The 25493-nt window shown below is 35.8% G+C and overlaps 2 protein-coding genes across 5 annotated transcripts; both read left to right on the plus strand.

Moving 5' to 3' along the window:
• Window positions 1-9000: 9000 nt before the first annotated feature.
• On the plus strand, window positions 9001-13517 carry LOC125186124 (INO80 complex subunit D-like). 4 transcript variants are annotated; one of them, XR_007170362.1, is made up of 3 exons: window positions 9001-9517; window positions 11985-12027; window positions 12971-13517. XR_007170362.1 is itself a non-coding variant. In XM_048082456.1 (2 exons), the coding sequence occupies exons 1-2, from the start codon at window positions 9081-9083 to the stop codon at window positions 13239-13241; spliced, it is 708 nt and encodes a 235-aa protein (XP_047938413.1). In that variant the 5' UTR covers window positions 9007-9080; the 3' UTR covers window positions 13242-13517. The 4 variants fall into 4 exon arrangements, 2 of the variants coding, with proteins under 2 accessions (XP_047938413.1, XP_047938414.1); XR_007170361.1 differs by having other exon boundaries at window positions 12974-13517; XM_048082456.1 differs by lacking the exon at window positions 11985-12027 and having other exon boundaries at window positions 9007-9517.
• Window positions 13518-23636: 10119 nt separating this feature from the next.
• LOC125190800 (protein HEADING DATE 3A-like) lies at window positions 23637-25485 on the plus strand. Its single transcript, XM_048088203.1, has 4 exons — window positions 23637-23874; window positions 23983-24044; window positions 24175-24215; window positions 25064-25485. Exons 1-4 carry the CDS (start codon window positions 23677-23679, stop codon window positions 25294-25296), a joined length of 534 nt encoding a protein of 177 aa, XP_047944160.1. The 5' UTR covers window positions 23637-23676; the 3' UTR covers window positions 25297-25485.
• Window positions 25486-25493: the final 8 nt, after the last annotated feature.

Genomic DNA, 25493 nt, shown 5'->3' on the forward strand with positions numbered 1-25493 from the left:
TTTAAATCTGACTTTCTCTTGATCTGCAGACTCTAATTTTTTCTTATAAACCCACTTGCAGCTGATCACTCTCCTCATCACATCCTTATCCACCAAAATCCAGGTCCTGTTTCTGATGAGTGAATCATATTCCTCTTTCATTGCTTTAATCCACTGCTTCTTTTCTGGCCCACTAATTGCCTCAGAGTAAGTAGCTGGCTCAGAGTACTCCAGCTGCTCAGCCACGTTTAGTGCAAACAAAAGCATCTCACAGTCTGAATATCTCGAGGGGGCTCTAATATTGGTCCTTCTCACCCTATCTCTTGCCAGCAGGTAATCACTCAAATCATTTGGCTGCTCAGCAACAGGTGCATCCTGACTTCCCATTGGCATATCAGTTGGTTCATTAGTTTCAACAACTACATCTTGGACAGGTTCTAATTCCACCTCAAATCCATTATCCACCAGCTGATCATTCTCTGATGTACCTTTAGCAGCCTTGAAACATGGCATCTGGTCCTCTAGGAACACAACATCTCTGCTCACTACTATTAGGCTCCAAACACCAAAGCCTGTAGCCCTTCACACCCTTCTGGTACCCCAACATCACACATCTCAATACCCTTGGCTCCAGTTTACTCTGCCTAGTGTGAGCATATGCCTTGCAACCAAAAGGTCTAAGGTTTGAGTAATCAACAGGAGTCCCATACCACCTTTCATCTGGAATTTCACCATTTAAACTAGAAGAGGGACATTTGTTTACCAAATGCACAGCTGTAGAAACTGCCTCTCCCCAGAATTTCTTCTCCGAACCTGAAGAAAACAACATGCATCTCACTCTTTCCAACAAAGTTCTATTGAGCCTTTCAGCAACTCCATTCTGCTGTGGATTAGCTGGTACAGTTCGATGCCTCTCCATCCCTTTACTTTTGCAGAACTCATCAAACTCCTTAGACAAATATTCTAAGCCATTATCTGTTCTAAGGCATTTAAGTGAACAACCCTTTTCAAGTTCTACTTCCTTGCACCAATTTTTGAACACAGCAAATGCCTCTGATTTTTCCTTCAAAATATAAACCCAGGCCTTCCTAGAATAGTCATCTATAACTGACATATAGTATCTGCCCCCTCCCATAGAATTCACAGGAGCAGGGCCCCATAAATCAGAATGAGCATAGTCTAATGGGGAAGTGGATTTGTGTTTACCTGCTGGGAATGACAACTTCTTGGCCTTCCCCATCAAGCACTGTTCACATGGATCCATTTTCTGTCCAGCATCTCCATTAATCAGTCCTTTCTTGATCAGTTGTTTGAGACTCCCCTCTGCAGGATGCCCCATTCTGAGATGCCATAGCTTTAACTCAGACATTACAGTAGCATTTGCTTCCCCAATTACAACAGTGGCATCAAGATAGTATAAACTCCTCACCCTCTTAGCCACCATTTTCACATCCGGACCCTTCTGAACCACCATCCTACCATCTGCTGAAGTAAACGAATAGCCCTTTAGCTCCAGTGTTCCAAGGGAAATCAGATTCCTCTTGACTTGAGATATGAATCTCACATCACTAAGAATTCTAACAGATCCATCGTGCATCCTCAATTTTATCCGGCCTATTCCCCTTATCTGACAAACTTGATCATTACCAAGCAGCACTGATCCTGATGTTTCTACCAGATCTTGGAACCATTCCAAATTAGAGCTCATATGGAAAGAACACCCAGAATCCATGATCCAAGAAGACTTATCATTCATCTCCATTACATTCATTACCTCAGCTGTGTCATCTCCATCACTGCTGACTACATTGCTGTTCCCTTGATTTCCAGCAGCTTGCTTCTTTTCCACGCATAGCAATCCCTCTTTAGATGCCCTGGTTTCTTGCACCAGTGGCATGATCGAGTCTCTTTGACTCCAGAAGCTTCAGCCTTTGTCTCCTCGAACTTCTTCTTGAATTTTTTCTTGCTGAATTTCTTGATGTTGAGGGATTCCGGCTGGGGATCTGAACGCCTCGCCGCCCCCTTTTGCAACTCCTTCGCCATAAGGGTTGCGTGAACCTCAGATAAAGTGATCGGTTTATCCCTTCCATATAGGATGGCGTCCCTCATCTGATCGTAGGATTTGGGAAGAGCATTCAGAACTAAAATTGCTTTGTCCTCGTCACTGATTTTCACATCCACAGCTTCAATATCGTCGATGGACTTGGTGAAGTCCTCCAATTGCTCAATAATTGATGCATCTTCGACGAAACTATGAGTAAAGCCTCCTCTTCATGTAGAGTCCATTTGCCAGAGACTTAGCCATATAAACTGCATCAAGCTTGGCCAAGATCTCAGCAGCCATCTTCTCAGCCTGCACTTCCCTCAGTACCTTATCACCAAGGCACAATATCACAGCGCTGTGCGCCTTGAGCTGTATCTCGTCGTGCTTCGCTTGATCCTTTTCATCAAGAGCCGCCGCTTTCCCATTTTCTTCGGAATCTACCGGAGTCAAAGCCGCAGCGAGCCCTTGCTGGATAAGAATGGCACGCATCTTCATTTTCCAAAGACCGTAGTCATTTTTTCCAGTGAATTTCTCTGCATCTAGTCGCGTCGCCATCTTCAACTCTCGATCGTGGATTCGATTTCCCACAGACGGCACCAATTGTTGTGATTAGCACTCTGAATTCAAAGAAGAAAAAACCCTAATTGAAGAACAAGAAAGGTGCGATAGTTGAAGAGAGAAATGGAAGATATTTTGACCGAAAGCTAAAGACTCATTTTATTGAACTGACTCTATTTGATACAAAAACTTTACTCTTATATGAATGAGTAAAAAACCAGTAAGGCTAGTCAACTGACTTTCAACTATCTAACTAACCTCATTTACACACTATAGCTGAATACCAATCCACCTAATAACAAGGACAAATTACATAAATGGAAATTTCATATTATGGGACGAACGAAAATGGAAAGTTCGTATATTTTTATGGTATGGAGGGAGTACAATGGGTTCATGTCTTTATAGGGTTGCTTATTAGGAATCCGATAATTTTGGACTGAGTTCGAGTTTAGTTGAGTTGAGTTTGAGTAATCCATTAAAAAACAATAGTAGTATTATTTTAATTACCTTTATTCATTTATAAAAAAGTACTCCCTCCTTCTAACGTTATTTGAGGCGTTTCTTTTCTGCACATGACAATAAACAAGATGTACTCAAGATCACTCTCCAGTGAAAACAATTACCAGACCTAGTAAACGGCTTCCTAAAACTAACCTAGACAGAGGAAAATTGAATCGTGGGGACCATTTCCCAAAATAGCAGAGTACAAATGAAAAGCTGCAGATTAACTAAATAAAGGCTTAACTAACAGTGACTTCATCTTCTCAAAAACCTTGATCACGAAATGCAGAGGAAATACAGAGCAAAAACACAAAACGAAACATAGCAAGCTATATTAAACCGATTACTACGATTAACTACTGAAACTTAAGCAGATCTATTATCCCTAGCCGAGGTAAATAAGAAAACAGAATTTAAACATCAAAACCATGCAGATATAAACAGATCCAAACATTGGCCGCTTCATCTACTCCAAATCCAAGCTTCCCTCGACAAACCACAGCAATCCCGATCTCCGATCACACAAATTCAACCAGATTCAAACAATCAACCACGATCTCCACACAATTCAACTCCAAACTCAGATCAATCACAAAAACATCCAAAGTAAACAGAAAATACAGCGATAACATGAAACAAAACCATAGCAGTAAATTTCGTAGCAAAATAGTGCAATATCCAACAGAAATTTAACAAAATACGGTCGAGCTTCGAACAGCGAAGACTTGGAAAATTCGGGAACGTAAACTTAAAACAGAAACAGATTGTATCTTCGGCTCCCGTGGAGACGGTGTTGCACAACTCCAATGAAATTTTTAACCGTAAACCCCCCCAACTGATTTCCCCCAAGTGTGTGTGTGTAGAGAGTGAGAAAAGCTGAGCTAAGAGCTAAGAGATGATGGATGCTTTCTCGTGTGCCGCATGCTCTTATTTATAAGGGATGGAGCTTCTAGAGTCTTCCTTGTAATCCCCATTCTGCCCTTTTCTCGGCAGCTCCTTCGTCTGGTAACTTCTTCTCTATTTTGCTCACTTTTTCTGTCAGCTCCCTTCTCCAGGCGATTTTCTCCTTCTTCCTGGATCTTGCAATTTCCTCTACACACCTGGCTTAAAATTTATGTTAGACCCGGAAAATTATAGAATTTAACCCCATAACCAATGCATTAAATTAGCCTTATCAGCCAGCAACTAAGGAAATACAAATATATAACATATAAACATTCACAGATAAACATTCACAAATTACTATTAACGAGAATTTACATATTTTTAGTGTATACGATTCTAAAAGTAACCCGACATATTATGAATCTGCGAGAGAAATGAATGAGAGATAAATAATTTGAGTGAGCACCATAAATTAAATACACATACAATGAAATGTTGATGTTGAAATAATCAAAGAAAACAACTTTTAAAATTAATGATTATTAGTTTATGATCTTATAATAATAACATTTTACAATAATAATAAAAAATAAACAAAACTTATAGTTTAAGAATATAAACATACTACTATTAATTAATAAATTAGTTAATTAACTATGACAAAACCAAAAACAACATTAATAAATAAAATTAGCTATGAGAACTAGTGAAATACAAATTTATAACAGATAAATATTCACAAATGGAGCGGAAATAGAAATAAAAAGGTTAAGGATATGCCAGCAACTAAGGAAATACAAATATATAACAGATAAGCATTCACAAATGGAGTAGAAATAGAAAATAAAAAGGTCAAAGATATGCCAGAAAGAAGATTCAAACATTTGATCACGTGCTTACATGACAACCTTTCCAACCAACTGAGCTATTGAATTACTTGGTTAATGTTGTATAACTATACCTAATATAGTAAATAGCCAAATGTACGAGGGTTCAAAGGAACCCCCATGACTCCAAGTAGGTCCGCCCCTGCACGGTTTTGGTTGATGAATAACAGTAAATTAAACATAAAACAAATAAACAATTGCGATAAAACACAAAGATAAACAAATGAGATAATTGAATTGCAGGGATGTGCTTTCACAATTATGGTTTATAAAAATTCCAACTACAACACTCTAGCACAATTCATGCTTTCCTAGAATGAATCACATAAATATTGCCCATGCGACACAAAGTAGATTGCACACTAAGGTCGTCAATCCTAAATCAGCAACTCCAAAAAGCACAAAAGACTTATAATGTTCTCGCTCTCAATTAACAGTTCCGTTTTAAGGGGAATTCATTGTAGTTTCAACGAAGCTCTTCTAATATGCAAATCCTCTCTCGATTACTTTGCAAATCAATAAATCATCACATAATGTGTCACTCAAACATGAAGCATTACCCACCATTTGTAATAAAGCAAGCAATGACAAAAACAGATGTTAAATAAATATGAATTGTATAGACCTAAGTCGTTACTAACACATCCCTAGAATTTTATGAATTTAGCTACTCCTGGACAAATGAACCAAATCCATAGTTTGTGGGGATAACGTAGAAAACATAATAACTATAACAATAGAACCTAAATGTGCAATCTCGTAGCATTGATCTTCTCTTGAATCCAAGCTTCAAACTCCTTGAATGGTTGAAATGATGATGAATAGTGGAAGGAACTTTCAAAGTTATTCTCCAGTGTATTATGCATGAAAAGGTTCATTTGCTTCAGCTTTAGGAGTATTTATATCCTCCAAGTTGTGCATGATGCGTCGCGTATCCCCAGTGGGCTGCTAGACAATTTCCAGCGGTAGCTGCAGAGCCATCCGGAACTCTCTGGACTCTAGTGAGCGTCATTGTGCACACTCCAGCGGTTGTTGGACGTGTTCTTCTTTCAAGTACAATTTTCCGAGATAGGCCACTGTAGGATCAGTGGGCGATCGTTGTCAGCGGCCGCTGAGTAAGGTCCAGCAGGCCGCTAGTGGCTCGAATGATCCAGACTTCAAACTTCGACTTTTAGCGATCTTTTTAGGCTCTATTTTGTACATTTCTCACAAAACATGTCAAAATACAAAAAAATAGTCTTAAAATAGTGCAAAATCCAAGCGTATCAGCAGCAGGGTATTCAATCGTGATTTTTGTTTGTTTGACTTCGTGTCTCGTACTTTAATTATTGTTTTAGTTCAATCTATGTATGAATTGTTAACAATAGAATTTTGGGGAATGATTGTAATTGACTTTTATATACTCCATCCGTCCCTTAAAAGTAAGAACTATTTTCTTTTTAGTCTGTCCCTGAAAAGTATGAACCTTCTAATTTTGGAAACTCATTTCTTTCTATTTAGGTGAGACTCATTCTTCACTAACAATACTTTCAAAACTTTTGTTTTTTATCTCTCTCTTACTATTTCAATTATGCATTAAATTTTGTGCCGAACAAAATGTTCATACTCTTTGGGGACGGAGGGTGTAGTTCTTTTTAATGTTTAATGTTCAGAACTCGTTTCGCTTGATTAATCATGAGCTTTTGTTCAACTGATTGGTCGTTACCTTGATTGTTGGGAATCACTATCGGTGATAACTTTGATTAGTTTATCTTATATAATATATATTCATACCATACTTGTGTCACGAGTATTGATACACACGATAGGGGGAGAAATCGTAGTAAAACTTGAGTCGGATGAATGTAGAACTAATTAGAATAACTAAATAGCTAGTGAAATTAACATCCTTGAAATTTCATTCGTTTCCTGATTTATATACTTCCCCCGTCTTGGAAAAGAATAAACATTTGGTTCGACCTGAGTTTTAATAGTATATAATTAGTAAAGTAAGAGAGAAAGATATAAATAATAGTGTCAGTGGAAAGTGAGCTCTATATCATTAATAGTGTGCATTTTAATGTTATAAGTTGTAAATAAAGCAAACAAAATAGTTCGTATGACATAAGAGCATCTCCAGCCATTACACTAAACTCAAACCCATTTTAGTGTAAATGTCACACTAAATATTGATTTTACTACAACCATTTACACTAAATTCAAACTCAAAAGAATATTCCATACTCACTTTACTTTTTATACTTTTCAATCATACCTATATATTTTTATTTAAATTACACACTAACCCCGTGACACTTAATAACTTAAATTAAATTAAATAATATGTTAAGATTTATTAATTAATATATTTATATGAAATCTATTATTTACTAAATCTTAAAATATTTAAATACAATAAAAATACTACAAAAATATTATAAGGTACATATAAAATAACTTAAAATTAAAATTAAATTTCATTTAAAGATACTAATTTTTAGGTACCGTTTTAATTATTAACAGTTGACTATTTTTTGTTATACTACTTGATAGCATATTTAGTTCCATACTAGGCATTGTAATATTAGTTTAAAATTAAAGATTCTTTTGTGAATTTTTAAACTAAAATAAACCAATTCTTAATATTAAAAATTAAAAGCTATCATATTATTTAGTAATTTACTAAAGTATAACTAATTAATATTAATAGGCATAATTAAGTAATATTTATATTTGTTAATTTAGAAAAAAAACGTGTGTAGCATTTTTAATTAATGTGTATTATTATAATAACTAGTCTTAACCCACGTGCGATGCACGACGGAATATTTTTTTGTCATACAATTTTAAATTGTTAATCGATTAATTAAAATAAGAAACAATATAATTATATACGATTTAAAATAGAAAAATATACTACTATGTAATAAAAATTCAATAAATATATACTCCTCAATTCATTTTACACCTAAAGACATTAACTTAAACATATTTAAAATTGAATTGAGACAAACACAATTATTTGGACAATGATAAAGAGACTACATTAAGTGTTGACATTTTTGAAAAATATGTTTAAAACAATCCTTCATATTTCTCTACTAAAAATAATAAATTGTGTAAAGATGAAGATAAATACTATGTATGTTTGAGTTAAGGATGTTACAATTCTTCTCTCTCTAAGAACTGTAAGAAATATTGAGATAAAATTCTGGAACCATATACACGCGGTACTCTAACTTTTGTAATCAAAGGAAAAAAACAACAATAAATGAAATGGAAATTACAATGAAAATTAGTCAAGAAAAACCATCTTTCCGCAAGACAAATTACATCACGGTTAGTGCTCTCGGATTGACATATTTTCCCCAGAGATAAAAACGACTTCCTCCTAACGTATATAACATCTCAAACCTGCTAGGCACCTATAAACTTGACAGGGCTCCAAAATCGAGCAAAACAATGTTCCTAAAATGTGTAATAAAATGTTGAGAGCTTGAGAGAGAATGAAGAATGTTTTGTTAGTGTGTATATTGTATTTCATCCACAATTCTATGCCTTTTATAGGTACAAAATTAGTAAATGAGAGATCATGGAATTAAAACATCATAATTTTAAAATCAAGACAATATAGGTTACAAAATTTGTTAAATACTCATTATTCTATTTAAATATTTGTAACCACCAATGAGTCATTGTAGTGCTTTAAGAATTAGTCAAATGCTCATTAAAATATCTAAATAAATATTCATGAGTTACTTAAAATATTCAAATTGGTCCATAACTTATAAATATTTCAGAATAAGGACAAAACAGATAAATATTTCAAGAAAAGGCCAAAACTCGCCTTTTATATATGTATAGATATGGACCAGCCCATAATTAATTACTAACCAAATATTATTAGAATTACATTAGGTTATTTTAATATCTTCTTCTCCTAGCCGCCGGAACGCTCTGCATCCTTTAAGTTTTCACTGTGTATTTTTACTTATCTTCATTCCCTTTTCCATTTTGATAAATTTAAAATAATTTGGACTTAAATGCAATAAATCAAAATTTGAAAAGTTTTTTTTTTATAATTTTAGTATAAATCTAAAAATAAGTATTTTTGCTTTAAAAATCTGTAATGGGATTGGTTTTGTAATATTGCACTGGAGATGGTTAAGTGGTAAAGAGGTATATATAAACCCTTACAAAATCCTTGCTTCCGTACAACTCAGCAAGCGTAAAATTTGCTGATAATGCACAACCCCACAACCATCCACAACCATCCCTCAATCGCCGAAATGCCGGATCCTTCGCCCGTCGCAATTCGCATCGACGGTTCCGAACAAGACGCCGCCTTATCGAAATCGGAATTCCTGACCCAACAAGAAGTCTTCGAGCGGCGCAAACGGAGACTGAAACAGCTGGAGAGGATTTATCGTCACCAGTATTGGCTATTGTTTGAGGAGCTGAAATTGAAGTACAGGGAGTACTATTGGCAGTATGGGAAAAGCCCCTTCGTTGAGGAGAATGAGGAGAATCAGAGGATCAATTCGGATAACGATTCCACTGGTAGGTGTGGCGTCAACGGTTGTAAGGCAAAGGCGATGGTTCTAACGGACTTTTGTCATATGCATATACTCTCTGATACCAAACAGACCCTATACAAACCTTGCAATTTCAACATTAAGAGGTTTGCTTGCTTTTTTATTTTTTATTTTTTATTTTTTATTCTTATGCTTCTGATTGGACTAGTATTAGATTTTGTTGGATGGTTGAACTACTTCTTGATTTATGTAGCCAATCAGAAATTACCTATGCATATGCTAATTGCTAATATCAGCTTGGACTCAATCAAATCAGCTTTGCATATGCTAATTGCTGGTGCTCAATCTAATTGGTCATGCTGGTTGCTCTTAATAGCTTTGGATTCTTATATTTCTGTGATCTTGCTATGTTGTATGTAATGTACATGTTTTGACCTTGGAAGACTGCTTTTATGCCACTGCTTGACAAAATTTACTACTGCTCATTGTTGATCTCCTTGATGTCTTATGTTACTTGCAATTAATTTGATTACTCTCTATTTGTGTTTTATGCGGTAGAGCTATTTTAAATAGTCTAGTATATATTTTACCTTTCTCATGATTTGCAGAAGGGCTATCTTTCTATGACACAACTTGGACTCAATCAAATCTTATGCATGACACTCTTTTTTTTTTCTCTTGTACAAATGGAATGACTATTTTGGACAGATATAACTGTCTTATTTATTAAATCCGTTTGTGAAACCCGTGGAGAATCTAGGGATGAAACTAGGAAGATGCTGCATATGGTAATACAATAAATCACTGAGCTTAATGGGTAGGAGTTGTTGACATCGGTGTTGTTAAAAGCACGCCCCGAGATATTATTGTCGTTAAAAATGCTCCCCAGGCGTGCTCAGGGCGGCAACTGAATCGGCCTGAGGTGGCTGGGGCGCCTAATTTTTTAAATTAGTAAACCCTAAAACCTTCAAATCTTCTTTTCCTAAACTAACTCAATTACAGGGAATGTTCAAATCTTTTCCTTTAAATCTCCAAACATATCCTAAAAAATATAACTTCTTCAATTCTCCGAAATTGCAGCTATTATTCTCCTTTTCTCAATTAATTCTTCCTTCTTCTTCTACTCAAATTCTTTTTGAATATATCGAGAATAGAAGAACTCTAATCTGTTAGTTCGCCCCAATTCATGGAGCGCATGCCCCATCGCCCCGTGCCGTGGATTTTTGACATAATCGCCCCACTGCGCCCCTAAGTTCTAACAACACTGATTGACATACAAACCAAACCTAAATTTGTCGTTGATCCTTGCCTTGATGCTTGAAGAAGAAACAAAATACGACTGAAGAGAGAAACTTTAATGAGACTTAAATAATCTTGGAAATGCTATATTCTTACTGGATTCTCATGACTTTGGTATAAAATTGGTGCCCTGGATGCAACTTGACCAAGCATGTGCAGTTTGCGATGGTTAACTCACAAACTCATTAATTCTTACAAGCATGCAGAGCATAAAACAAATTACTCTAAGTTTGACCTATGATCAACTTTGATAAGTTTGATATATGGACCAATTTTAAAAACCCTTTTTCTTAATAAATATTATTAAGTCACTAGACAGATAACAAAGTGCACCCCTAGTCCTAACTTTTTTAAGTATTTTCACTTAAAAGTTAAAACTTCCATTTCACATTTAAATTAATAATGATGTTTTACCAGTTCACCACTAATATTCAACTACTGCTTATCAAGAAAATAAAATATGATAAGGAACTTTCACTTTTCCATGTCCTCTGAACTCGACCTATAATATTGGGTAGAAGTAGTGATAAATGTCTAAAATATGCCCAGCCAGTTGCACTTAAGGTGTTTTTCTTTTCTTTTTATATTATGAAGAATTAGTTGAGATTGTTTGTTTAGAAATCTTATCATGGTCAGTCACAATTCCAAACTCATCCAATTTTGAATTACATGGTAAATTTTGTAGCAACGTAGTTGACTTTGCACCTGGATAATGCGCTTCAACTTTGAATACTTCAGTTGATGTGAAACTCCATTTGAATTATGTGCAAAATTGCATATTCATGCAGAAAACGATTTGCTTTGATTCATACACCACTATATTTTCATCCTGTGAAACGTATCTTTTGTAACTTTTTCTTCCTGCCGAAAGGAGGTTGTTAGTCACGTGATTCACTTGCGTTTACAGATGAAGTTTTCGTTGATGGATTCTATGTTTCATGCATATATCTTTTCCTTCTGTTTTAGATCATAAAGGAATATCTATATACTTCTTTAACGTCACATATAAAGGAATATCTTTATATTTGTTTACTGACTTACTCCATGTATGACGAAGTTTCCATCCTGAAAAGGATGCTCATCCAATAGGTACCAAGAGTATAACCAGAAGTGCCTCTTTGGAATTTTTTTCTTCCTGCTAAAATGGATGGGTGTTAGTCACACGACTCACTTGTGTTTACTGATAAAGTCTTCTACGATGGATTCTATGTTTCACGCATATATCTCTTCCTTCTGTTTTAAGATCATAAAGGAATATCTATATATTATTCTAACGTCACATATAAAGGAATATCTTTTTAATTTTTATGTCAGGTATGTGGAAGTTTCTTTCCTGAAAAGAACACTCATCTAATAGGTACCAATAACTTTAACCAGAACCTTTTTAATGTCTGGCTAAGCAGGAGATAGTTATAGCATCTCCAACTGCACAAGTAGTACACTTTTATGAAGACTTTACCGTGAATAGAAAAACGAAAGGAATAGTACCGTTATAAAATATATTCTGGTGCAATTGTGCAAATGATGTCTTCATGTATACACCTTTAAAACCTGCAATAATAGATGAATAGCTTTTGGTGCACTAGGCAAAAAGTGCAGATAATTCAGGCACAATGATAAGCATTCCTGATTGTAATTCTGCAACTGCATTTGGATCGTGCTTCTACTTTACTTTTCTTTTGTAGTTTCCACTGTTGCTAGTTTGCTACGAATTTTTACCTTTTTCTCAAGTTGCCATCTGATGATGGTTGAAAGCTGCCAATGCTATGAGAAGATTCTAGTTAATTTTTCTTGCACTCAGTGTCTGCTATTTTACTTTCTAGAACTGATTCCTTGGAAGGCCTGGAAAAGGTGACTTCAAGATAATTTAGCATTTGAAACTATTTTTTAAGAAAAGCAGGCTAGATTTCTGGTGTAAGAGCTGATTCTCTTCTTTCCTTTTTGGGGAGCTGTAGCTGGCGATTATTGGTTCCATAGGCTATGATTTTTCAGTGATCATCTAAATGTGGACCACTGTTGTATTTTTTAAATTTTATTCTCTCAAAATTTACATATGGTGTAAGATATCTTTTATCAGCTGCGTTGTCTATCTCTGGTTGGAAGAATTTCCTTTTCAGACCTATCATATTCAAATAGTAACATCTGGGAAACATCATAAGATTCTGTTGGCAATCATTCTTGAGCATCTGGAAATCTCTTTCCAGTTTCAAATAAATTTCACATGGTTAATTTTACTTTGAGGCCTGATGTCTGATGTGTCATGTTTGCTGATACTTTTTCGTTTTATCTTTCATGGTTAGCAGTATCAGTTCGACTACAGGACCGATACTCTGTGGAAAACCAATACTTAGATCAACGGTCCCTTCTTTTTGCCCTCCCCATATCCAAAAGGCTGAAAGGCATTTGGTACGCACTCTCAAGAAGTCAGGCCTCAACATCACCTCGACGAGTAAGCTCGCTCCCAAGGTCCACGTGATCATGATGGAGTACATCCGGATAATCCAACAGAAGAGGAAAGCTACAAAGAGAAAACTGGAGAATGCAGAGATCAAGGTGGAGAACAACCCTTGATGCATCATTCATGCAGAATAAGAATACTCAATTGTAGAAATTCTTTTATTTCTTGACCAGGTTGATGAATCTGCCAATTCTAGCTCTAGATTTGAAGTTAGTGAATAGTTTGATTGTGCGAATTATTAAGTCAATCTTGGTATGTGGCTTGATATGTATGGCTTGTTATTAAGTTTCAAATCTAGTCCACTGTAGAGGAAAGCTTGCCTTGTTCAATGAAGCAATTAAGAGAGAATACATTCTTTTGCCATAAAGTGCATTTCTTTCCCTCTCCTACTTGTCATATTTGCTATTTCTTCTTTTGTTAGTGATTGTGTTAATTGTTATTGCACACTTAGGACATGTTTGATAAGTTAGTAATACCAAGATAGAGAATTATATATGGACATTTCTAATTGTTTGATATCATTGTTAAGCTTAACTTAATCCCAATATAAGACAAGTGCCCTATCCAATCTTACCAAAATTATAACTTTAATCATGTTTATGTAACCCACCAATTTGTCAAGTTAAGCCATGTTATATAATATCTATACAAATTTAAATAATTTCTTTTCTATAAAAAAAAAAAATAAAATTATATATTTGCATATCCTGACATGAAGCCCGTATTTTTTATCTTGTTTTACATATCTTCTCATATTCCATCTTTTTTTATCAAACGAGTCCTTATAATTATAGTGAAAATAGCAATATACTCCTCCATCCCATAATAAGAGTCACAATTTGTCATTTTAGTTCGTCTCACAATAAGAGTCTTATTCACCTTTACCATAAATAGTAAGTAGGTCTCACATTTTACTAACTAACTTTTCTCACATTTTATTATAAAATCAATATAAAAATTGGGTTTCATATTCCACTAACTTTTTCAACCCACTATTTTTTACATTTCGTAAATCTGTATCCATACCAATTGTGACTCCTATTATGGGACAGATGGAGTATAATTTTGTAGTTTTAAGGTGTTCTTTTATTATAAAGTATTTCATGATGTTATTAATTTATAAAATTCACATGCATATCAGTTTAGGGATGTCAATCGCGTTAGTCCAGTGAGTTTCGGACCAACCCTACTCAGGCTTTGGATTAATCGGGTGCCGGTTAATCGATTTGTGATGTTATCGGGTTATAAATATTCGACCCTAACCCAAAATATTCAGATTTCGGGGCTAGCCCAGTGGGATAATTTGGTTGCTACCGATAAAATTAACATTCGATCAATCCAATACATAATGATGAGAATATTCATTTTTATGGGATGTAAATCATTTAATTGTGATAATTTTAAGACAAATATTTAAAGTCAAACATAATTAAATACTAATTTAAAATTTGTAGGAATAAAATAAAAATTAAAAATAATTTGAGAAATTTTAAGCATTTTTTAAAAATATAATATTTTGTATGGTTAATATGAAACTTTTTAATTTATTTATATGATAATATTAATAAAAATCTAACATATATATATATATATGTATATATGCTTAAATATTTTCATACAATTATTTATGCTATTAAAATAATAAACGAAATGTCAAATTATTTGTTAAAAATGAAGAAATAATAGACAATAGTTGTACATAGGTCCAACCCACCGGGCCACCCATCGAGTTTCGGGTCTGTCCATACAAGTTGTAGTTTTATCAGATTGAAAATCTACAACACTAACTCTAAATTTAGCGGGCTATGTGGGCCAGCCCATGGATTGTGGATTGCGCTGACATCCCTACATATCATATCATTGTTTACTCCATGAATAATTAATGGAGCAAACACATTATTCTTACTCATACTTTACTCTTTCTTTCACTCATTTTGTTCTTCCATTGCACGCAAAGATGTTGTCATTCTTTTATGACCATATATGCTTTCATTCAGTAGCTGATCCAGTTAAGTACATGCGGGTACGATTGAACCCCCAGAATACTAAATAGCCTAGTTATAGAATACTCTCATGTCATCTGGACAATTTGTTCTGCTGATCTCAAACATTATATGGCTCAAATTCGCAATTTGATTTTTTTGCAGCAGATCCGAGTCTCAAACATCTACAGAGAGGGAAATCGTGTTGCCGACTTTCTTACAGGGAGGAGGGCCCAGACCCCTGCCTTGTCCTTCTATGATTCGGTCTTTGCGTCTCGGTACCTAAAGTCACTTGTTAGGATGGACCAGCTTAGATATCCTAACTTTCGCTTCCGACTTAGAGATGTGGATTGATCTTGTTATTATGATAGTATTTAATACTTGGTATTTAGTCTTTCCACTTGTTCATCCTAGTTTGAGGTCAGTTCTGATAGCACGGATTAGTTGGGATCAGATCGGCCGCCCTATTGCGGAAGGAGGGCTTGGCATTCGCAATTTCGGAGAGGTCTTGCGAGCCTTCACGATCAAATTATGGTGGCGATTTCGGGAGCAAAATTCCCTTTGGGCGAAATACATGTTGATCAAATATGGGTCCTCCTCTTCGCCAATCGTGCACGGAGGCACGGGCCGAGCGAGCCCAACATGGAGGAGGCTTTTGAGAGCACGCCCTTATGCGCAACCGCACATTCGGTGGCTAGTCGGAGAGGGTCATGTTTACTTTTGGGACGACACCTGGTGTGCCAACACCACCCTAAGGGAACTATGCCTCAATGATTGAGGTAACCCTCGGACACTTGTCTAGGAATTTATTAATAATGGAGCTTGGGACGAGGCCAAACTTCAACAGCTCCACGATCAGGCTGGGCTCCCACAACACGTTATTGAGAAGATCCAAGACACCCCAATCATCACGGGGGAGCCTGATATCCCGAGCTAGACTTTGTCCCGGCATGGCAATTTCTCGATGGTCTCGACACGGGACACCATCTGAACACAGAGACCAATTGTTCCAGGCCTTGATGACATTTGGAAGGCTGGTCTCACCACTTCCATTGCCATATTTGCGTGGAAACTCCTCTTAAAGCGAATCCCAGTCGACTCCAAGCTCCAATGGCGCAAAATTGAGCTGGCATCTAAGTGTCTTTTCTGCCCCCTTAGGTTGGGTACGGAGTCCCTCCAGCACCTCTTCATCCAAGGCTATGGGGCATCCAGAGTTTGGAGAGAGTTCGACCGCTGGTTCAAGGGTTCTTCTCCATCATTCCGCATCAATGATACAATCCCAGATAGGCTAGAGGTGTGGCCCCAAAGAACCCAGCAAACAAGTAAGAAACACCTTAGCCGATCCATGCCCTACCTCATCATGTGGTTTCTTTGGGCTGAACGGAACAGAAGCCGACATCAAGAGACACAGTTCAAGCCTTTCAATGTGATCTGGCAAGTCCAAATGTTTGTCCGAAACAACATTGCTAATGGAAGTTGTAAGCCGAAGCATTGGAAGAATGTCAAGCTCGGAGTGTGCAGCCCAAGCCATGTTGAAGGAAGGCGCCCAATACCACGCGCCATGGTGGTGAAATGGAACTGCCCAGACCAACCGTGGATCAAACTGAACACGGACGGAGCCTTCTCAGAGACAACAGGCAGGGCCGGGGGTGGAGGCATTATTCGAGACCACTCGGGCAGAATGCTTGCTGCCTTCTCCACCCCCTTGGACGCACATTCTGCGCTGGAGGCTGAACTATTAGCTATCCACCATGGATTAGCCTTGGCCAGGGAGTTTGCCCAACTAATTTGGGTTGAATCGGACGCCGCCCAAGCAGTCAGCTTAGCCAAGGGATCGAGTTGGGGACCAGCTCATTCACGGCGAGCCATGGCCCTATTGGCTTTGCATAGGAGACATGAAAACTTCCGCATTTCCTTCACCCATCGGGAAGGAAAACACAGCCGCCGACCTCCTTGCCAAAATGGGTTTGGAAATAGATGAACACACTCGCTTCACTGATTCAACAGCCCCAAGATTGCTTAAAGCCAATGTTCGAATGGAAGAGATGGGAATACCAAACATTCGTGTGTGCGACGAGGATCCCGACTTGGATTCCACTCCCCGTTGATTGAAATTTGGCGGCTGCGCTTTTGTGATCGCCGTAGAGTAGATAGGTGTCGAGCCATCCATGGCTTGTCCCCCCATACTCTTGTGGTGATAGTCCCCTAGATATCTTTTGCCTTTGTAGTTTTATTTTGTCCTTGTGAAGGGCCGATTGGAATGATTGTATTGTAGCTCCCGTCACGTCACTTTTGGGCGTGGCCAAGTATTGTACCTCTTTCTGATCTGCTATATAGGGACGAGGGACCCACGAACCCTCCACCGCTAGTTGTTTAAAAAAAAAAAAAAATAAAGTTCTGATAGCACGGAGGTACCCGATTTGTGGGGCTTTCAGTTTACTTTGTCTTGTTCTATCTTTGGATTCAAGTCACTTTGGGCTTAGATTATGTTTTGAAATGATGCATTTTGATCTTATTTGGGGGTTGGGGATATGCCTAAACCCCTATCTCACACCGAGGGTCTTTTGATTAAAAAAAAATATATACTCTCATGTCACAGCTCAGATCTTGGTTGGAATCCTCCCAAACACGTTTGTTTGTTTGTTTTTTTTTTTTTTTTCTTGTCATGGATCTCTATTTTAATTTATTAACTGTTTTTTTTTGTTGTGTATAATTGAATAATATTTATTATTATACTCCCTCCGTCCCATAAAAATAGGTGCAATGAGTATGGCACGAGAATTAAGATAAAATTGATAAAATAAGAGAGAGGGAGGAAATGGTATGGTAAAGTAAGAGAGAGGGATAATGATAGTTAAAGTAGTGTTAGTGGATAGTGAGACCTACATTATTAAATTGATATAAATTTCTAAAAATGGAATGCACATATTTTTATGGGACGGACGAAAATGTAAAGTGCACATATTTTTATGGGATGGAGGAAGTATGTTCTAAGCAATGTATGATTAAATACTATAATTTATTATTTATTATATATTTTCTCATTTGTATAAACAATAAATTATGATTGCATATAATCTCTGTGGTTCTAATTATGCTTATATTTAAGATTATATAGAAACTATGATGCATTTTGTATTTTTTTTAATAGTTATACAACTTCTTCTAAGCAAAAATAAATCCTCTATTATCTACATAACTAAGAATCTCCATTTCAGTTACCAACATTTCTTTAACACTAAAAATAATCTATATTTATATATAATGAAGTGACTTTTTTTTGGAAAAAAATTGAAATTACAAAAGAAAAAGATTGATGAATTTTAAATTTTCAAGTTGATATAATTATTAATCGCACCCCCAATACGAAATTCCTGGATCCGCGCTGCTGCTTTCATGGCCAAGGAAAATTATGTCATCATTGTGTATGTGAATTTAATATACAATTTTTGACCCCGTAGTTTTGAATGGTTCTATATGTTTTTGGACTTACATAAGTTCATTCTCTTTATTGCAGGTGTGAAACATGTGTAAACGGAGCTCGAATGATGTCGAGCACTGGGGTGAAAACAAAGCTAGAATGTGAAAAGCATTCGCATGTCAATAAGCATCTTAATAAGTCGATGAGCTAGAAACCTGTCAAAACTCAGCGACTAGATTGACCAGTTTGTCCATAAGTCGCTGAATTGGGCACCCTATCGAACTCATCGACTTACTTAGATTGACCAGTTTGCGTGACCATGTTTTAAATCAACTTTCTAAGATAGTTTTGGAGGGGTTGATAGACACGAAAATAGAGAGCAAGGAGGGAGAAGAAAAGAAGAAGGAAAAAAAGAAGGGATAAGAAGATCGACCATCCAGGCCTGGTCGGAAGGTGTTCTTGCTTCTCTTACGACCTTTCTTGTTGTAAGATTTTCAGATCTAGTTGATGGACGCTCTGGAAGCTCTAGATCCCGTCTAGAAAGAGTCGTCACGACATGACACGCGGACGTACAGAATTGATCAAGAAGACCTGGCCGAGAGGTTGTATTGGGTCCTCGATCTCCATGAGAAAAGTAAGCGAAAGCCCCGCCCGGAAGGAGGTATCGTATTTAATCATTTGTGTTGATTTTAGTATATGTCCCTTAACTTAGAAATTGGATGATAATATAGATGGGCAACTTGTGAATTTTATCTTGTTTAGAATGAAATATATAAATGAAATAGGTGTGAAAGAGTCTTCGAAGTTGAGTTAATACATGCTCCGCTTTTGTGAAGTTTAGTTTGATAAGAATATGTTGTGTAAAGTGTTCAGCTAACCACAAGATTTGTCGGCTTTGGGAAGTTAGTTGATAGGATGAATTGTGTCACAAATTCTAGGTCACTTTTCCACTAGAGAAGGATATGTTAAGGTGCCTCGTAGAGAAAACAATCCGAACTAGAGAAGAAGATTGAAGGGTTTTGCACGATGAAGAAGGATGATCAAGTGGTTCCAGGTGCTCAAGCTAAGAAAGTTAGCCAACTTGGAACAAGAACTCAATCTGGCAAACGGTTCCAATTGCAAACTAAAAGGGTGGACTTCTTGAAGATTGAGCTCTCTATGGAATTTGTGACACCCGTGATCCGGGATCCTTACCTCTTGGCTGAAAACTACAAAAGAGCCACTTGTGCTCTTAGAAAAAAAAGACTTTAGATTCTATCCTTAGTTAAATTTAGTTAGCTTAGTTTACATGCTTTCAAACTTTGAATGTTTAAAGGTTTCTTTCTCCATCCGTCCCACAAGAATATGCACTCTTTCCTTTTTAGTCCGTCCCACAAGAATATGCAGTTTCTAATTTCGGTAACTCTTTTCTCTCTAATGAGGTGGGACCCATTCTCCACTAACAATATTTTAATTATTTTTTCTCTCTACCTCTCTCTTATTTTACCAATTTTGCATTAAAATCTGTGTCGAACCCGAAATGCATATTCTTTTTGTACAGAGAGAGTACTTGCGTTCTAGATCACTCTACAAGCTTTCTTTACGATTTCAAGCGCTCGTTCTCCAGCTTTCTAGTTTACAAGCTTTCCATTCAACTATTACAATTTTTGCTCAATCTACGCGTTTCTATAATTTTTCATGAGTTATGATGCTTTCTAGTTAGAGATCTTAAATGCTTGCGCATGATTTCCGTTTTTAGTTTTAAATGCTCAAAGGTTTGGTAGATAACTTTGTTTAGCATTTACTTCAAGTTTTCTCAATGAATGGTTAGTTAATTTATGTTTTGCATGCTTTAGATAGGTTAGATTAGCGTAAACTGCATCTATTTAGTCGTGTTGGCCACCATTTGGTGCCTAACTCTTTATTTAGATCTTCGTTTCTTCAAGCTTCATAGCTTAAGAGACGTGATCTTGCATTGTTGTTCTTTGTTTTTAGTTAAATTAGATGTTTAGATCTTTTAAAGTATTTTTTCATGTTTTCTTATGTGTTAATTAGGGTTTCCTTAAAATATGCATGAAGGATGGCACAATCTGCCGCCTCCCCCTATTTTCCGGATGTGGAGCCTTAGTACCTCTCTTTTCGCCTTTTACTCCTTTCGCATCTCATGGTATAGTGCAAGCTTTTCATCCCTTCTGTCTAGGATTAGATTAGTTTAAAAAATGTTCCTTTGTTTCTTTCGATGTCTGCAACTATATGTGAATACATGTCTACTCTTTGTCACCGCCGCACACTGTTTCGCATGTCCACTCACATATGTTGAAAATGTAATTTTTGCAGTAATGAACCTCAATGAAGAGACCTTCTTGAAGAGTCATATTCCTAGATGAAGAGTCATGTACATTGTTGTAGAATCATGTACCTTAGTATAGAGTCATATACCTAGATGAAAAGTCATGTCCCTTTAGTATCGAGTCATGTCCCTTAGTAAATAGTCATGTATGTATCTATAAATACCATTGTAATCTCCACCATTTCATTCAAAAAAAAAAAAAAAGGATTCATTCAATAAAATATCATATTCATTATTTAGTGAAATATATCTATATCTATATTCTCTTCAAATATCAAAGTGCCGCAGCACATTATTGATTCCCATCAACAACATGTACCTGCCCAACTTTAACTTGCTTTCCTAGATTAGTTTACCGCTTTCTTTAAATGCTGAAGTGTTATTGCTTTCTTAGCAACTTCTTGTTTACGTGCCTAGTTAATTTAGTTGCCCAAGTTCTTTACCTTTCCATTAAGTTTCTGCCTAGATTAGTTAGTCAGAAACCAAATCCAAAAGATGAAGCGTGTCTGCACAGCCAACCAACCACCTCGCGCTATCAATCCTTATAGGCTAGAGTCACCGTTCACTATGGGTTCGATATCCCAACATGCCTTATACTCCCTCCGTTTAGTAATAGAGTCATTTTGTCATTTTGATACGTTCCATAGTAGTGGAGTCATTTCTCTTTTTAGTAAAAAGTCAACACATTTCTTCCTATTTACTTTTCCCTCTCTCTTACGTTCTTCTCTTTACGTTTTTCTCTCTCATACTTTATTATTTTTTTATTTAATACGTTACGCACCTTTTTTTAATCTCTGTGCCGGAAAGAAATGTGTCCACTACTATGTAACAGAAGGAGTATTAATCAATAGCATGTTGGAAGGAATTTTTAAAAAGGAACTTGTAAATTTCTTTAAACATGTACGTGGGGAGTGGGAACACAACGTCCATTCTACCCCAAGTTAGGACACTCCAGTGCAACTACGATAGCACCAGATCATTAGTCTAGCATTAATTACTCTATGTAGGAAAAATAGTTTAATTAATAGGGACTATTTGCTATGTGTTCAACAAGCTTTAGTTCTATAACTCTGTAAGTATATCTAGTACTTTTGTTAAACCTTAGTCTTCATTTATTCACTTTATATCCAACTAAATAACTGATCACTCCTTCTATGAGATCAACCCTTAAATACTACTACAAACGAAAATAGAATCTTTCAATAGTTGTAATTTAATGGACAAATCGGCCTAAATCATTAGCTTGGCCGATTCGTTTACTTTTTAAAATATTGCACAGCATCCAATGTTATTGTTAGAGAGCCCTTGTCTCCATATCTAAAAGCACGATAAGATTATGCCAACTGGAATAAAGCAGTTTTGGATAGTTGTAAAAAGTGTCATTTTTTATTCTTTATTTATTTCTTTGATTGAACGTGGCCTACTATGGTTATAGGGGGTGTAAATTCGGGTACCCGTGGGTATCTAAACCCGAAAATTCGGGTATCCGAACCCAAAATCTCAAAAATGTCATACCCAATACTCAATCCGTATGTGAATTCGGGTACCCTAATACCCGATGCGGGTACCCGAACCCAACCAATCGGGTACCCATAAACCCGGAATTATTATATTTAAAATTTATTCTTTTATATAAATTAAATTGTGATGAGAATAGAAATTATTAAAAATAACACAATACTTATACTAATACCCGATGCGGGTACCCGAACCCAACCAATCGTTTACTCATAAACCCGGAATTATTATATTTAAAATTTATTCTTTTACATAAATTAAATTGTGATGAGAATATAAATTATTAAAAATAACACAATACTTATACTCCATTCGTCTCATAATAGATGTCACACTTTCTTTTTAGTTTGTCCCAAAAAAATGTCATATTTACTTTTTTGGAAAAAGCTATCTCTCACATTAATATAAATATACTATTTTCTCTTTCTACATAACACACAAAACAACATCTCCTAAAATATTGTGTCATTCTCCAAGTGTACCGTCTACTATGGGACGGATGGAGTACTATTTATTGACTATAATTCTATATTATAGTATAAAATAGACATTAGACAAATAGAAACTTGAAAAAATGAGGCACATGAAAAATTTATAAATCTACATGTGATTAAATAAAGTTATCCTAGATTTACCCTACGAGCTATAGGCCATATACTAAATAAAAATATTTATCACAAATACATAATTAATCGGGTTTAATCGGATATTAGTCGGGTACCCTAATACGGGTTTCGGGTACCCTAAACCTGAAAAATCCTAACATTAACTATCCAAACCCGTACCCGAACCCATAATTTCAGATTTCGGGTACCCAAAACCCGTCGGGTATTGGGACTGGGTCGGGAATACCCAAAACCCGCGGATTAAATTTTCAGGGCTATATGGTTATACTAAATAATTATAGTAGTGGCAAATACTACTACATAATTTATGTAAATATGAATTGAATCTCGATGTATGCGTGTTTAGAAATAATATATAAAGCTATACTACTAATTCGTTTATTCAATTAATTAATTAAAATAAGATTTATTTAATTAAATTATCAAATAATACTAGAATGTAAAAGGGTAGAAATATGGTAGACAGAACGTGATGGTGAAATTAAAAAGGTCATGGTCAAGTAGAGATATTCGAAAAGTGAAGGTAAAGAGGAATGAATGCCAACTTTGAATGACCTATAATTCCAAATACGAGGAATAAAAATAGTGGTGGTGGTGGACGAAGATGGATAACTATAAATAGTTGGGTTACTAACTATTGCATGTATTAAAATTGATTTGAAAAAAATAAAAATGCCAAGAGATAGAGACCCTTTGGTTGTAGGTAGAGTGATAGGCGATGTGTTGGATCCTTTCACAAGATCCATTGGTTTGAGAGTGTTTTATGGGAATAGAGAAGTCTCCAATGGGTGTGAATTTAGGCCATCTCAAATCGTGAATCAGCCTAGGGTTGTAGTTGGAGGGGATGATCTTCGCACTTTTTTCACTCTGGTATATATAGAGTTTGCATTTAATTACATCTCGCCCAATTTCACACATACTATACACTCTCATCCTCTTCTTAGCATAATGAATAGTGTTTTTTTTATTTGTTTTTAGGTGATGGTGGACCCTGATGCTCCAAGCCCTAGTGATCCCAATCTGAGGGAGTACTTGCACTGGTAATACTAACTAACTAACTAACTCTTTTAATCAATTGTTTCTCAGTAATTGCATCTTCTATTTCATTTCATTTCTCGTAGGAATGAAATCATAGCTAATACTTCTAACTTTTTCCTTTAATTAATATAGGTTGGTGACTGATATTCCAGGAACTACTGGAGCAACATTTGGTGAATTATCTAATTCAGTTTTGAAATAAATATGTCAAAATATTCATTTAATGTTTCATTATCAACTTTGCAACCCATTTTATTTTGCATGCCATCCGGGGCATACTAATAATTTTCAACATTAATGCATGTTTGGTAGAAAAGATAAATAAATAAAGCGATAAGCAGGGACGGATCTAATGTATGTTTAGATGGGGTAAATGCCCCACCTCAATCTCCAATATATACACACACATATACATTAAAATAATCTAATACTCACATATTCGCATAATTTGCCCCCCTTCTTTTAATAAAATAAAGATTTACTTGCCCCTCACCTACGGAAAACACCGCTTGCACTAGAAAATAGGGAAGACCTAAGGCCCAAATGAAAATATAAGCACTATAAATATAAGCCCTAGAAATTTTTTTAAAAAAATAACTACAAAATATTTGTGTTCCTTTTGAATACAGCCGCAATGTCAGAGGCCCTCTCCCAACACCCAAATTTTTTCTCTTATTATTATATTTTTATATTTATATATTAATATTTTTGCCCCTCCTACTACAATTTTCTGGCTCTGTCCCTGGCGATAAGAATATGCATTTCGAAGTTATTTTTGGTTATATATAGATAAATATGCATGTCATCATGCATTAGTTGACTGATGAAATATAAGTTTAGGATTTGAACCAACCGGTAAATAGCGGTATTAAGTAAAAAAAGAGACATAGATAGCATGTGGACTGAAAGTTTGTGTGTTCAAGTCTAAATAGTGCTAAATAATCGAGTGAGTTATGTGTTATGTATACAAAGCTGAATAGTGCTAAAACGTTTTTTCATAGTTTTGACTGATATGATGCAGGACAAGAGATAGTGCGCTATGAGAGTCCCCAACCATCGATAGGTATCCATCGCTATGTGTTCGTATTGTTCCGCCAATTGGGTCGCCAGACAGTATATGCGCCTGGGTGGCGCCAAAACTTCAACACTAGAGACTTTGCAGAGCTCTACAACCTTGGTTCACCAGTAGCTGTCGTTTATTATAACTGTCAAAGAGAAAGTGGTACCGGAGGAAGAAGACCAACTAGATTCTAACTCAAAAAATAAACAAGTATATATACATGTACTCTATTTTGCTTTTTTTCTCAAGTAAACCTTAAGTGTGGTCGCTCACGGCTATATCTTATAGATATATTTTCCAATATAGTTTGAAAGATAGTGAAATATGTATTGTATTGGTGGAATAAATCTCTTTGTATAAGATGATTGGCCCTTTTTATTAAATATCATAT

The sequence above is a fragment of the Salvia hispanica genome, chromosome 5 (assembly GCF_023119035.1).
Source record: "Salvia hispanica cultivar TCC Black 2014 chromosome 5, UniMelb_Shisp_WGS_1.0, whole genome shotgun sequence".
In the NCBI taxonomy this organism is placed as follows: Eukaryota; Viridiplantae; Streptophyta; class Magnoliopsida; order Lamiales; family Lamiaceae; genus Salvia; species Salvia hispanica.